The sequence below is a fragment of the Microtus ochrogaster genome, assembly GCF_000317375.1.
Source record: "Microtus ochrogaster isolate Prairie Vole_2 chromosome 14 unlocalized genomic scaffold, MicOch1.0 chr14_random_2, whole genome shotgun sequence".
NCBI lineage: Eukaryota > Metazoa > Chordata > Mammalia > Rodentia > Cricetidae > Microtus > Microtus ochrogaster.
The window spans coordinates 4,101,391-4,114,790 of NW_004949097.1; the positions used below are offsets into that span (position 1 = coordinate 4,101,391).

The 13,400-nt window shown below is 44.0% G+C and overlaps 1 protein-coding gene across 1 annotated transcript in view; it reads left to right on the plus strand.

The window, feature by feature from the left end:
* The window catches only part of Dera (deoxyribose-phosphate aldolase), a 94,339-nt gene that overhangs the window by 19,061 nt on the left and 61,878 nt on the right, over positions 1 to 13,400 (plus strand). Inside the window, exons 2-4 of the mRNA XM_005364537.3 lie at positions 5,021 to 5,118; positions 6,353 to 6,500; positions 11,206 to 11,301. Coding sequence (XP_005364594.1) covers positions 5,021 to 5,118; positions 6,353 to 6,500; positions 11,206 to 11,301 — 342 coding nt within the window. The remainder of the gene's footprint in view (positions 1 to 5,020; positions 5,119 to 6,352; positions 6,501 to 11,205; positions 11,302 to 13,400) is intronic.

A 13,400-nucleotide genomic window follows, 5' to 3' on the forward strand; every position in this document is an offset into this window, starting at 1 on the left:
TGAAAACAAACAATGCTGAAATAACAGACAGCTGTGTGGGCACAGCTAAGAGGGGTACTTGGGAACATGAGGGGGTGTTAAATACTCACATGCACGTTGGAAAGCGAGGCGCTTGGAGACAGTACCAGGAACGGGTTTAGGTGGAACCGTTAAAATGAATGGAAATTCTTCACTTCTGGAGAATGTTTTGTCTAATAATGTGTCATGATTTTTGTCCTTGAGGACCAGAGGCGAAGTCAACATGTTTCTCCTCATGGAGGGTTGTTATTTCATACCACATGGGTGAGGAACTATGTGAAGGACCCAAACAAATGAAAATAAGGTGCTGGGGAGACTAAGAAGCCCCTCTGCCCACTGAGACTCAAATAAGAAAAATTTAAAAAAAAAAGAGAGAGAGAGACAAATATTTAAGAACAAGTTAATAACTGGCGGAGGGCCGGTATGTCACCAAAGTGACATTCTGAGAAAAAGAGTCGGGCTTTTGTCATCAGAAAGTGTGAAGAGGGTACTGCCGCCTTCCAATTACCGTTTCATGTCTGTTCTCCCCAAAGACCTGTGAACTTGAATGTCCTCATGGCCTCTGGAGCAGAGGAGTCTGTGGTCATGAGGAGAGTGTGTGTATTACAGTGGTGCATTTCTCCTGGGGAGGAGACCTAAAGGGTACTTGAGTGGAATCGTAAGTGTTATAAAGGACATAACAAAGGTCACACAATCCTTTCTTCCCCAGACCCCATAATAGGAGAACAAGGGTTATTTGATGAAATTAAAGAGTAGCAAATGAAGTGCTAATAAAATGAGATTGTCACTTATATAATTCACTGCTATGGGAGGTCACAGAGGCAAATTCTGTGGCTGGATTAAATATGGGGCTGGGTAATTTTATGACCATTAATGATATTTTTTGCAGCCGGAGCTGATGCTGGGACAGGAAATTCCTGCTACATTCTCCAGTCGATGCCTCAGAGGGACCTGTGGCAAGTGGTTGCTTCAGTGTGAGCACTGGCCTCGTGGGCTGTACCCTCAGGTGGGGGGTACATTGCATTGGAAGTTATTTTTTTAAGGAGAATGTGCCCCAGCATCCCGTCTAGACTTCCACCATTTTTCTCTCCTTGAGATCCAAAGTGCTTTGTGACCCGGGGAGGGTAAGATGAGCCAGTGTCTGAACTTGGAGAAGCCCTCATCTTACTTGAGTTCTACCCACTGTCACATACTTTGCTTGAGGTTTTCAACACCTATGGGAGGTACAGAGTTTAACACTGTCAGTGCTATTCCAAATAGAGGGGTGGGCCTGACAGTAGAAGGCAAAGTCACTTAGAGGAATGGAGCACAAAAACACGCAACCTGTAAACATTAGAAAGGGTTCCTAAAGAAGGGGACCTCCCCTCCTCTTCCCTTCCCTTGGGGGAGGCTTCTTGTTCATTTCCCGGCCACCCAGACTCCTGAAACAATCACTCAGAAACTATTTGAAACACTGCATGGCCAATAGCTTAGGCATATTTCTGGCTACCTCTTATATCTTAAATTAACCCATCTCCATTAACCTGTGTATCGCCACGTGGCTGTGGCTTACCAGCTAAAAAATGTTCTATCTGGCATCTGTCTTCGGTGGGGCTACATGGCTTCTCTCTGACTCTCTCTATATTTCTTTTCAAGCCTGGCTATATTCTGTTAAGCCATTGGCTGAAAGCAGTTTCTTTATTGACCAATAAAAGCAACACATATACAGAAGGACTTCCCACGCCATTCCTCCTTCTTTCCTCTCTTTTCTGAGACCGGACTCCTGTAGTCTACACTGGGCTTGAATCTGCTGAAGGCGTAAGTCATAAACAATCCCACACCAGTTCGGAATTATGATTAATAGGGTGGTATTTATTTAAAGGGGAAAAAACTTACAGATCACCGTTCCAGACAACAGCCCTCTGCACAATCAGGAAGAAGTCTAGTCTCCGGAACCGGAGCAGGAAGCCAAGAGAGTGAGAAGGGAAGTGGCCGCTTTTTTTTAAAGGGAGAGAGACCACGCCCCAACGGGCTGGTATCTCAGCGCCGTTGGCTGGAGGAGCGGAAGGACCTCCCGCAACAATCTGCTATTTTGTCTGAGGATGACCTCATCCACATCCATCCTCCACATGCTAGAATTACAAGTGTTTCTCACTGTAGCTAATTTACTATGGGCTTCTGGACCGCTCGTCAAGGACTTGACAACTGAGCTATGTTTTCAGTCCCTGGCCTGAGTCTTAGCAGGTGCTGGGAGTTCACTGTTCATACAAGGAACGAAAGGACATTCTAGGTCAAAGGAGCAGATGGGACACAAGATCCAGGGAGAGAACATAAAACACCAAATCAGGAAACTATGGTTGTTTAGGAGCAGTGGAGCCCAAAGCTAGATAGAGGGAAGGAGAGGGAAATGCCTGTGTGAAAGCCAAGGAATGGTGGACCCAGCAGAGAACTCAGTGGGAGTGAGGAGTGAAGAGGAACTTGGAGAAAAGAGCCCCAGGTTGGCTGGCTTCAGCTTTTTGGGCATGAACCTTATGATTCTATACAACTCTTGGCTTTACTGCCCACCTGAGACAACCATGAACTTAATCATCCATAATGGTCAATTGGTTGTTTTGTTTGTTTGTTTAAGCCTCCCCTCCATTTGAGTGGAGCCTGGCTCTTTTAAGTCTTAAAGGAGCTGTGTGCATCCTCCTCTCTGTTTAGGCTTACTCCCCGGGGCTCTGCCTCAGATCCACTCTATCTTTGGGTAGGAGGAAGGGGCAGCAGTCTGCCTGACCCAGGCGTCTGTTTTCTATCGAGTTGGCTCAGCAAAGAAGTAAGACAAAGTGATATTTTAAGGAGCAGAACAGATGGATTGAAATGTTGAAAATCTGTTTTATTAAATGATTTCAGCTAACAAAATAATTTAATCAGAAATGAAAAAACACTAAACTTGGTTCCTACTTTAGTGATATTGAATATTTGTGTAAGTCATTCTTAGTCAAATTTGGAATTTCTACACCATTTAATATTGATACCTGTAAGATCCCACAATGGAAATGGAAAAGAAAGCGTCTTTGATGAAAATCACTAATTGTCCTGGGAGTCCCAGCACACTCTTTAGGATTGTGTTACTAATTGGTGTGATGCCCACTGTGGCTGTCAGTGTGATAGGATTGAGGGAGGCCTGTAGGGCTGATGAAGTACAGCTATGGGCATGTCCGTGTGGACAGCTCCAGAGGAAGGTAGATCATGAAGGCTGTGACCTAATGCATGAGTGAGTTCACTTGATAGGGCCATAATTCATAGGATGGCATTAATGACAGGTGGTGAAAGGTCGCAGGTGAATCTCCCTGGTGGAAGTGAGTCACTCGCAGCTAAGTATTGTGCCCTGGCCCCATTCCTTCCCCTCCTCTTTCACTGTGGTGTGTGTGTGTGTGCGTGTGTGTATGTGTATGTTGGTGTGTGTTGGTGTGCAGGTACCTGTGGATAGAAGTCAGAGGACATATCTCCAGAGTTCATTCTCTGTAATACCGTGTTTGTTCCAGGGGTTGAGCTGAGCTTGTCAGGGTTGGCAGCAAGTACACCCTTACCCTCTGAGCCATCGCAACAACCTCGGGTCCTTTTCAGAGTTATGCTTTCTCTGTTTCCTGGTTGACCCTGAGATGAACAGGTTTCCTTTGTGACAAAGATCCCACCGAGATGACATTATTTCCAAATGCACAGGGTCGTATGACCATGGGCTAAACTAAGCCTTCTTCCCTTGGTTGTCTCCGGTAGGTATCTGGTCACAGAGACAGCTCACCTGACTGGTACACAGTACAGCCCACAGTCAACAGTTCTCTAGGCATAGCAGAGAGGTGTGTGATGGGCACATATCTCCTAATGATTACACTTTGCCCACCATTGTCTAAATAAGACATATATTTCAAAAACATAAGGTTCCTGGAGGAGGGGCAGGGATGTAGAAACGAGGCCAGCTACAGTAGATAAATGGATGCATGTCTAGCTTACCATGATGAGGCTGCTTGCTGTCAGAGATCCATGGGTGGAGTTGAAAGTCCTGGGCACCAGACACCTGACTCCCAAGGGTGAGACCGTGACTCTCATTAAGTACAAGAAGCTGTTTACTAAGTACAAGAGGTGGTTCTAGCTCTGCTCTTCGAAAATCCCATGAAAGTTCTGTGGCAGAGATGCATCCAGATGTTACGTCTTCTGGGAAGGTAGCTGACTTTGCACTAAGGTCATTAGCTGCACATAGCCAGTGTCAATCAATACAGACAGCACAGGAGAGGCCGCGTTGAAGCAGACATGCCAGCCATGTCTTGTGCAACTTCTGAGTGTTTTTTCCCCCTTCCCTGTTTTGAATGTCTGCTACACCGTTGTTATTTCTAGTACATTTTGAAAAATTCTCTTTTGATGGGCTGTATCATCAGCATCTAGCAGGTATTAATCTTGTCAGTAAGTGGGTAGAGACCAAAGATGTCTTTAAGTATTCACTAATTCACTTAAGTATGTATTAATCATTTGCTCTCCTGGACTGGACACTCACAAATAAGTCTTCTCTGTCAGAGGGGAGACGTGTGGCACGGGAGGAGGGCACACCCACTGCTGTGCTTATGTGTGTGATTAATCAACACGGCTTCTTGTCACTCCAGATACACTCAAGTTTGCATGAAGTATTTCTTGTGATGACCAGCTTTACTACAAGGCTGTGTATTTGTTACTGTGTGTAAAAGAAGCATGATTTTACAAATACAGTTGTTGTTTTGTGCATGTGTATCGTGTGCAGGCTCGTGCATGCCACAGAGTGGGTTTGCAGGTTAAAGGTCAGCTTTGCAGAGTCACCTCTCTCATTCCACCTGCAGTTGATCCCGGGGATTGAACTCAGGGCATCAGGCTTATGCAGCAAGTGCTTTACGTCTTGCCGCTCGCAAGATGTGCGTGTTTTTTAAAAGAATAATAACGAAGGAAGGCTATGTTCTTCCACTAAAGATGATAATGGAACTCCTAACACTTAGAAGTGTCGCTCTTTCCCTTCTAGACCTTAGCTGGATCACCAGAGTTCAGGTGAATCAGGCGGCCGTTCTGAGGCGGGCAGAACAGATCCAGGCTCGCAGAAGCGTGAAGGAGGAATGGCAGGTACTAGCCCTCTTGAGCATTCTGTCCCCACCCACACCTCACCGTGCACGCCTCTTCCCTCAAGGCCACAGTATTGAATTTCACTCAAGATGCATCTAAACTTAAAGGATTGCAGCTGTCCATGGCTTATTTTAATAATTCATATATGATGATGATGGGTTGGAGAAAGATAATGCATTTATCTAAACAAGTTAAGAATCTTATCACTCTTGAGTGGCCGAACCGCAAATGAATTTGAGGCATCTTTATTCATGAGCGAATTAAATGGCACATTTCCTCAACACATTTATTCAGTTTCTTCACCACGCTTTCTTCAGCTTTCTTCTTTTTTAATTTTAAAGCCATAAATATCTATACCTGGTATGTCTACTGCTGAGGCCCGAGGTAGGAGTTTTCCTCACTGCTACTTTTCATAAAAATTTCCAAAGTGCTGTCTGGTGGCACATCTTCCAGTTAGCATCTTTAGTGCTGGGAAGTCCGAGGTGTGCAGTGCAGGCCTAAAGGACTTGGGAGGTTCATGTCCTAATAAAAGCAGACCGTTACGAAGGAGGCGTGCAAGCAACGCTTCCCATCCTGCCCATCCTGGCTGAAAAGAGAAGAAGAAATGTTTTAGAGTGGGTTAGGAAGTATGGGGATTGTTTTAATAAGGAAATTGGATTGAAAAAAAAAATCAGGAACTTAGAGAGTTCAGAAAATAGTTCATCACTGTGCATCCCACGAAAGAAAGTCAGATGAAGGTAGATCTCATGGTACCACCTGTGTGGCTGGTTCCTGGTGGATGAGCTGGAGAAGTCAGAAATGGCAGGAGGTGGTGGGGTTTCTGAGAAAAAGTAGATTAAGTCTGTTCTTTTGTTTCATTCTGGGTAATGTTCATCTTGATTGCCATTCTCTTAAAAACATTTAAAATTTTAAATTGTGTGTGTGTGTGTGTCTGTGTGTGTCCACCCCAGCACACATGTGGAAACAGAACAAGTTCAAGTTGTTGGAGCTTGTTCTTTGTGGGCCCTGGGGCTAGAATTCAGGTCCTCAGGCTTGGCAGCAAGGTCCTTTCCCTGCTGAGCTATTTTGCTGGCCTCTTGTTGGTCATTTTTGAGCTCCATTTATACCCCGTATCAGAAAACGCTTTACAGCAGCGTTGACCTCAGCTGGTAACCCTTGCATTTGTCCTGCGTTTCTCTAGTCTCTGACTAGGTTTGAGGTTCACCTTAGTTTTGATTCCTTTCTCCTCATCCAGGCCGCATGGCTTCTGAAAGCTGTTACGTTTATAGACCTTACCACACTTTCCGGAGATGACACGTTTTCTAACGTTCAACGGCTCTGCTACAAAGCCAGATATCCAATCCAGGAAGACCTCTTGAAAGCCTTAAATATGCACGACAAAGGTGAGGAGCTTTGAAGTGTGGCTGCATTTTTCCTGGTTATAGTGGTAACGGTCGGAGCCGGGGACTAATGTCTACCTGATGCGCGGTGTGTGACACCACATCCCTGGTGGATTTCTGCTCCCGTGTGCAGACAGAGCACTGAGATTCCTCCTTCAAAAATCGAAGAGATTTCAAGCCATGGATTCAGGTCAGATTTTGCATCTGTGAATTGAAGTTGTTGGCTGAGTTTCCTCAGTTGTTCGATTTGGGAGCTTTTATATCTAATGGCTGAAATACAGGCTCTGAGTCCCTAGCCAGTCCCATTACTTAGTGATTATATCCACAAATTAAATGAATGCATTTGAAAATAAAACACAAATGGGAAGTACTGTGTATTAGGTAAGAACTTAAAACAAAACAAACTTGAAACAAAAGAAACTTAAAACAAAACCAGAAACCAGAAACTTCTGTCACTCCCAGTGTACATGAGAGAAATGTTGAAAAGCCGCCCTGAGTTTTAAGCTTTCAAATTTGAAACATGGAGGAGCCTGAGGTGGAGGGGGTGGTAGTGGTGTTGATCGTTCTATTTTCTTTTCTTTTCTTTCTTTTAAAAGGTTTATTTATTTTATGTATATGGTGCTCTATCTGCATATACACCTGCTTGCTGGAAGAGGGTATCAGATCCCATTTTAGATGGCTGTGAGTCACCATGTGGTTGCTGGGAATTGAACTCAGGGCTTCTGGAATTGCTGCCAAGGCTCTTAACTGCTGAGCCATCTCTCCAGCCCCAATCTTTCTATTTTCTAAGTAAGAAAACCAAGACCTGGAAACCAGGAGGTGCTGCCAGGACCATGTGTGTTGCCACTTGTCGAGACAGTTTTGGGAGGCAGAGTTCCTCTCTATATAAATAGATGCTTCTTGTCTCTGGAGTGCCCACCTTCTGTGCGTGCAGAGAAACCTGCCGAGCTAGCCCAGTGCAAGCATTGCAGATAATCTGTGGGCAATTAGTAGACCTAAGCGACTCCATCACTTTAGGAAACTGTTTATTACATTTCTTTTCAAGTGACGTTTGAACATGACCTTTTTAGAGCTAGCGATGTAGCTCACTGTTGAGTACTGGAGGCCCTGACTTCCACCTCCAGTGCTATAAGCAAAGCACAAACCACACACAACCATCTTTTTATAGCACTAAAGTAAGACATTTTTTTATGGGATCTTATGTTCCTTGGTTTTGTACTAGCTATTTGGATTTTTGAAACTGTCATTTTATTCTCTCTTTCTTCTTCCCTCCCTCCCTCCCTCCCTCCCTCCCTTCCTGCACTTCCTACTTGCCTTGTACATGGTCTCTATGTAGCCCTGGTTAGCCTAGAACTCATTTTATAGACCAGGCTAGCCTCCAGGTCATAGAAATCTGTCTGCCTCTGACTTCTGAGTGCTAGGATTAAAGGTGTGCACCACCACTGCCTGACTACAACTCTTATAAAGGAAGACATTTAACTGGGGCTGGCTTACAGGTTCAGAAGTTTAGTCCATTATCATCATGGTAGGAAGCATGGCAGCATGCAGGCAGACACGGTGCTGGAGAAGGAGCGGAGAGTTCTACATCCAGATTGACAGACTTCAGGAAGAGAGAGACACTGGGCCTGCTTGAGCATCAGAAACCTCAAAGCCCCCCCCCCCTCCAGTGACATCTTTCTCCAACAGGGTCACACGTATTCCAACAAAACCGCACCTCCTAATGGTGCCACTCCCTATGAGTCTATGGGGGCCATTTTTATTATTTTCATTCAAACGACGACAGGATCTTAGTGTTTCTTATAAAAGAGGAAGTTTAGACCCCATTTTATTGTGCTACCCTGAATTTCCTTTGTATTTTTCTTCATGTGCTGGCTGTTTGAATGCCATGTAAAGCTAGTTTTTGTTATGTGTATGAAATAAAATTTTTTAAACTAAGTAAACTGTGCTGTGGGATAATGATCTTGTACCTTGTAAAGATTTGTCACTTGTATTGGCTTAATAAAGTGCTGATTGACTAGTAACCAGGCAGGAAGTACAGGTGGGACCACGAGGACAGGAGAATTCTGGGAGGAGAAAAGGCTCAGTCTGCAGTCATCACACAGACACAGAGGACACATGATGAAAGTGCCTCACTAATAAAAGGTATCAAGACATGTGGCTAACACAGACAAGAATTATGGGTTAATGTAATAAGTAAGGGTTAGTTAATAAGAAAGCCTAAGCTAATAGGTCAACCAGTTTATAACTAATGTAAGCGTCTGTGTGTTTCTTTGGTACTGAATGGCTGTAGGACCCGGCAGGACAGAAACCTTTGTCAGCAAATGGCACCAACGTGGGAAACTACATTCACATAAAACCTGAGAGAGCTTGGGGAGTAATTCTAGACACAAAAAAACAGTGTTAAACACGGCTTCATGTTAGTAGCATTTTCTCAGATGAGCTGTGTTTGCTAGAGCCAAGGGCATCTCATCTAAGAGAGGCTTCCTGACTCAGCTTTATCTGCAAAACCCTACAGCTCTTTTTTTGTAGTTAAAATCTATTATTATTATTATTGAGTTCTACATTTTTCTCTGCTCCCCTCCTTACCTCTCCCCTCCCTTTCAACCCTCTCCCAAAGTTCCCACGCTCTCAATTTACTCAGGAGATCTTGTATTTCTACTTCCCATGTAGCAAAAATACTCAATAATAAAATACTGGTAGCTCTTTTAAGAGGCCCCACCATCAAACACTTAAAAGGTGTTTGTGAATAGCCAACAACATGCTTCTTGGTGGTGGCAGGGACCTTGAAACTCCTTAGAGTTATGGCAATAAGCTCCCTCCAGTACCTTTGCTATGAAGCTGACTCTCAGAAAATTAAGGAATGGGGTGGATCCACTTTAATCCTAGCCATATTGCTTACCAAATTAAAGACTCATGTGGTCAGAAAAAGAGAGATATATAGCAAAGATAGATTCAGATAAGGAAAAAAAATAACCTCTAAGCGGTTTACAGTGTGTTTAAAAATATATGTAGACTTGGGAGAAAAAAGAAAAAGGATAAACTCTTTAAAAAAAAAAAAGAAAGAAAGAGAGTAGTTGGGTGTGGTGACACACACTTTTAATCCCAGCATTTGGGAGGCAGAGGCAGGTGGGTTTCTGTGAGTTCAAGGACAGCCTGGTCTACAGAGTGAGTTCCAGGACAGCCAAAAATACACAGAGAAACCCTCTCTCAAAAAACCAAAAATTAAAAGTAAAAATAAAAGAAACAGAGTTTAAAATAAAGCCATGTAAAGATGGAAAATAGACAAAAAATCTGGATACTGTAGGTTTTTGTGTTGTCTTTGGATTGTCTGATGGCTGAGGAAGGAACAACAGCTGTTAAAAGACATTTGATTATAAATGCTGCTGGATTAATCCAACATATATACTTTGAAAATGCTTTGACTTCAAAATTTAAGTTAAAAGATATGTTACTTTGGAGAAGAGATTTTGCTTTTCTTTCCACAGGAAATGAGAGGCTGTGGATTCATTCTGGGTTAAGAAAAATTAGGTTTGATCAAGGAAAATATCCTGAAAAAAATCTCCGATAAGAGCAGGTGGCCCAGATGATCCACCATTTTAGAGGACCTCTGTTGGAGTTTCCTCCGAGTTCTACATCCAGAACAGCTTCAAGCTTCACAGAATATTCCAGTCAGGATTTGACCATAATCCTAAATCTTTTTTAGGTCCCCATAAGATTATCAGTACCCTCAATCAGCAGAAAGTAGCCTAGAAAACTATGCCCACATTCCCAATAAATGGATTGTGAATGTTTGCCTTTGTTTAGAGCATTAGTTACAAGTTGTTATGTATATTGGTCAGGAATAAAAGCAAAACAAAGGAGATTAGATTCAGAGTTTTTGTTTTAGAAAAAAGGGGGGGAAGTGCTGTGGGACAATGATCTTATACCCTGTAAAAATTTGTTACTTGTATTGGCTTAATAAAATGCCGATTGGCTAGTAGCTAGTCAGGAAGTTTAGGCAGGGCAACCAGAACAGGAGAAGTCTGGGAAGAAGAAAGGTTCCATCTGCAGTAGTCACCCAGACACAGGACACAAGATGAGAATGTCTCACTAATGAAAGGTACCAAGCCACATGGCTAACACAGATGAAAATTATGGGTAATGTAGGATATAAGAGTTAATAAGAAGCCTGAGCTAATAGGTCAACCAGTTTATAATTAATGTAGACCTCTGTGTATTTCTTTGGTACTGAACGACTGTGGGACCAGGCAGGACAAAAACCTCTGACAACAGACTGTTTAGAAGTTGGGACGAAAATATTCGAATTATGTTAAATAGTCTCAAAGAATGATGTCTCAAGTTTCTATGACTAGAAAAGTTGACAGTTGTCTGTGTTTTCAGGAGCTAGAAGAGAAAGCAAAGGAGAAAGTTTCCAGGGGTGAGAGGACTTAGGAGAGGAACTTGCTGTCAAGCCTGATGGGTTAGGATCTGAGTTTGATCCCTGGAACCCACATGGTGGGAAGGAGAAAACCAACATTTGTGAGATGTCCTCTGACCTCCACATATTTGCTGTGCCCTATGCACAACAGAAGAGAAATGTCAAAAAATTAAACTAAAGCCTTCCATTTGCTGCAGCCATGTGGGCAAAGTCTTTTCCCCTCTCATTTGATCTCTGCCAGTTCTGTCCAAGGAATGATAGTTCAAGCTATGCTCTCTCCTCTCCTCTTAGGCATCACCACGGCTGCCGTCTGTGTTTATCCCGCCCGGGTGTGCGACGCTGTGAAAGCCCTGAAGGCCGCAGGCTGCAACATCCCTGTGGCATCAGGTAAGACTTGCGGTGACTTTTACAAGTTCTTTAGCACAGCCTGGATGCAGTGCCCTCCATACTGTGATCGCATTGACTTCATATCTTCAGTTGTGTTGATCCATGATTTTAGTATGTATTAAAATTACATAGTAAAGGGAGACATTAGAGTAGGCATGGTGTCACATGTGTCGAATCCCATCACTTCAGGTACTCAGCGGGGGTGGGGGGGAGGACTGTGAGTTTGAGGCCAGACTGGGCCACATAGTGAGATCTCAAAAACAAACAGGCAAAAGACCCCAACCCCCAACCCTTGACATATTAGGTCCTAAATATATAGAACCATGTCTCCATTCCTAAGGAAATCCTTCCTTTTATGAGGATCATCATACTTATAAAGTCATGGTGTCAGTGCTACCATGCATACACACATGTCTATGCATTCTGTTGCATGTATGTGATGTAATAGTGATTGAACAGGGAATGTTTCCTTAGAGTAAGAATGCGTCCCAGCATCGGTGATCGTTGCATTGGGCCTTGAGGGATGAGGAGGAGCCGATATTGTTGCCAAGGCCGTGATTGATCTTTAGGTAGGAGCTAGCAAATGTACAGCTTCAAAAACATTCGGGGAACAGAAAGACTTATAATTGTAGGGTCTAAAGGCAGGATGGGCTGGAGTGGAAGGGGAAGCTGGGGAAGCTGCTGATAGCTGGTGGCATGGGGCTCTGTTCGGATGACAGTGTTAGCTCTGCAGGGCTTTAAGCAGAGCATGACATGATCAGTCTCATGCTGCAGAGTTAGCTGATGTCAGAAGGAAAAAACCTAGAAAAGTATGGCATGAGCTAGGGAGAGAATCAGCCTCAAAACCCACTAGTGAAGGGCCACTAGTGAAATAAAGGTACCTCTTGCCAAGGCTGGCTGCCAAGTTGGATCTCTGAAGCCCACACAGTGGAAGGAGACAGCTGATTCTGGCCTTACTGTGCATGCGCCCACACACATTAAATGAATAAATGAAAAGTGGAACAGAGCATAAAAAACCCAATGCTTGTGTCTGTGGCTGGATAGATGGACAGATGGAGACAGATAGTATTAGATTCTAGTTTTTTTTTTTTTTTTTTTTTTTTTTTTTTTTTGCCAGGGTTTTTCTGTGGCTTTGGAGCCTGTCCTGGAACTAGCTCTGTAGACCAGGCTGGTCTCGAACTCACAGTGATCCGCCTGTCTCTGCCTCCCGAGTGCTGGGATTAAAGGCGTGCGCCACCACTGCCCGGCTAGATTCTAGTTCTTAAAACGGATACGAGAATGTCCTGGTACTTTAACAGTCTTAGCCAGGTATGGTGGGCATATCTGTAATTCTAGAATTTAGGAGGCTGAGGCTAGTTCAAGGTCAGCCTGGGTTACATGGAAAGACCATGTCTCAAAAAGAAAGGAAAAGAAAAGAAAGAGGAAAAGTTTATAAAAATCACTACTTATTTTAATGAAACGTGATTACTGTATGTTCTTTTAAGATTTATTTTTTTATGTTTGTGCTTGCATGGGTTCTAACAAATCAGGTTCCTAGGAGCACTCACAGGAGCCAGAAGGCATTAGATCCTCCCAAATGAGTCACAGACAGTTGCGAGCCACCATGTGGGGACTAGGAGCTGAAGTTGGGTCCTTTGCAAGAGCAGCTGTGCTTCTAGGCACTGACAGTGCTCCAGCCCCGTGCCACATTTGTCTATAGCCTGTTTGGGAGGACTGCAGACGTGTTTGACACCTGTCCCTTTGTGGTCCTTCCCTTCCTACCATCTCCGTGCATTAGCTGGGAGGGTTCTCATTTACATACAGGGCAAGTTTGGCCTACCATAGCAGACCCGAGGAGTTTACACCTGTAGGATGGGACAGTAGGCGTGGTTAGGATCTGAGATGGGAAGGCTGGGGGAAAATATCTAGTTCTAAGATACATAGGTGTGTGTTCTTTGTTCTTTCATGCTGACTCGGCCCTTTCCTGAAGTGACAGGTTCTTACCCTCCCCTACAGTGACAGGTTCTTACCCTCCCCTGCAGTGACAGGTTCTTACCCTCCCCCTCAGTGACTGACAGGTTCTTACCCTCCCCCTCAGTGACAGGTTCTTACCCTCCCCC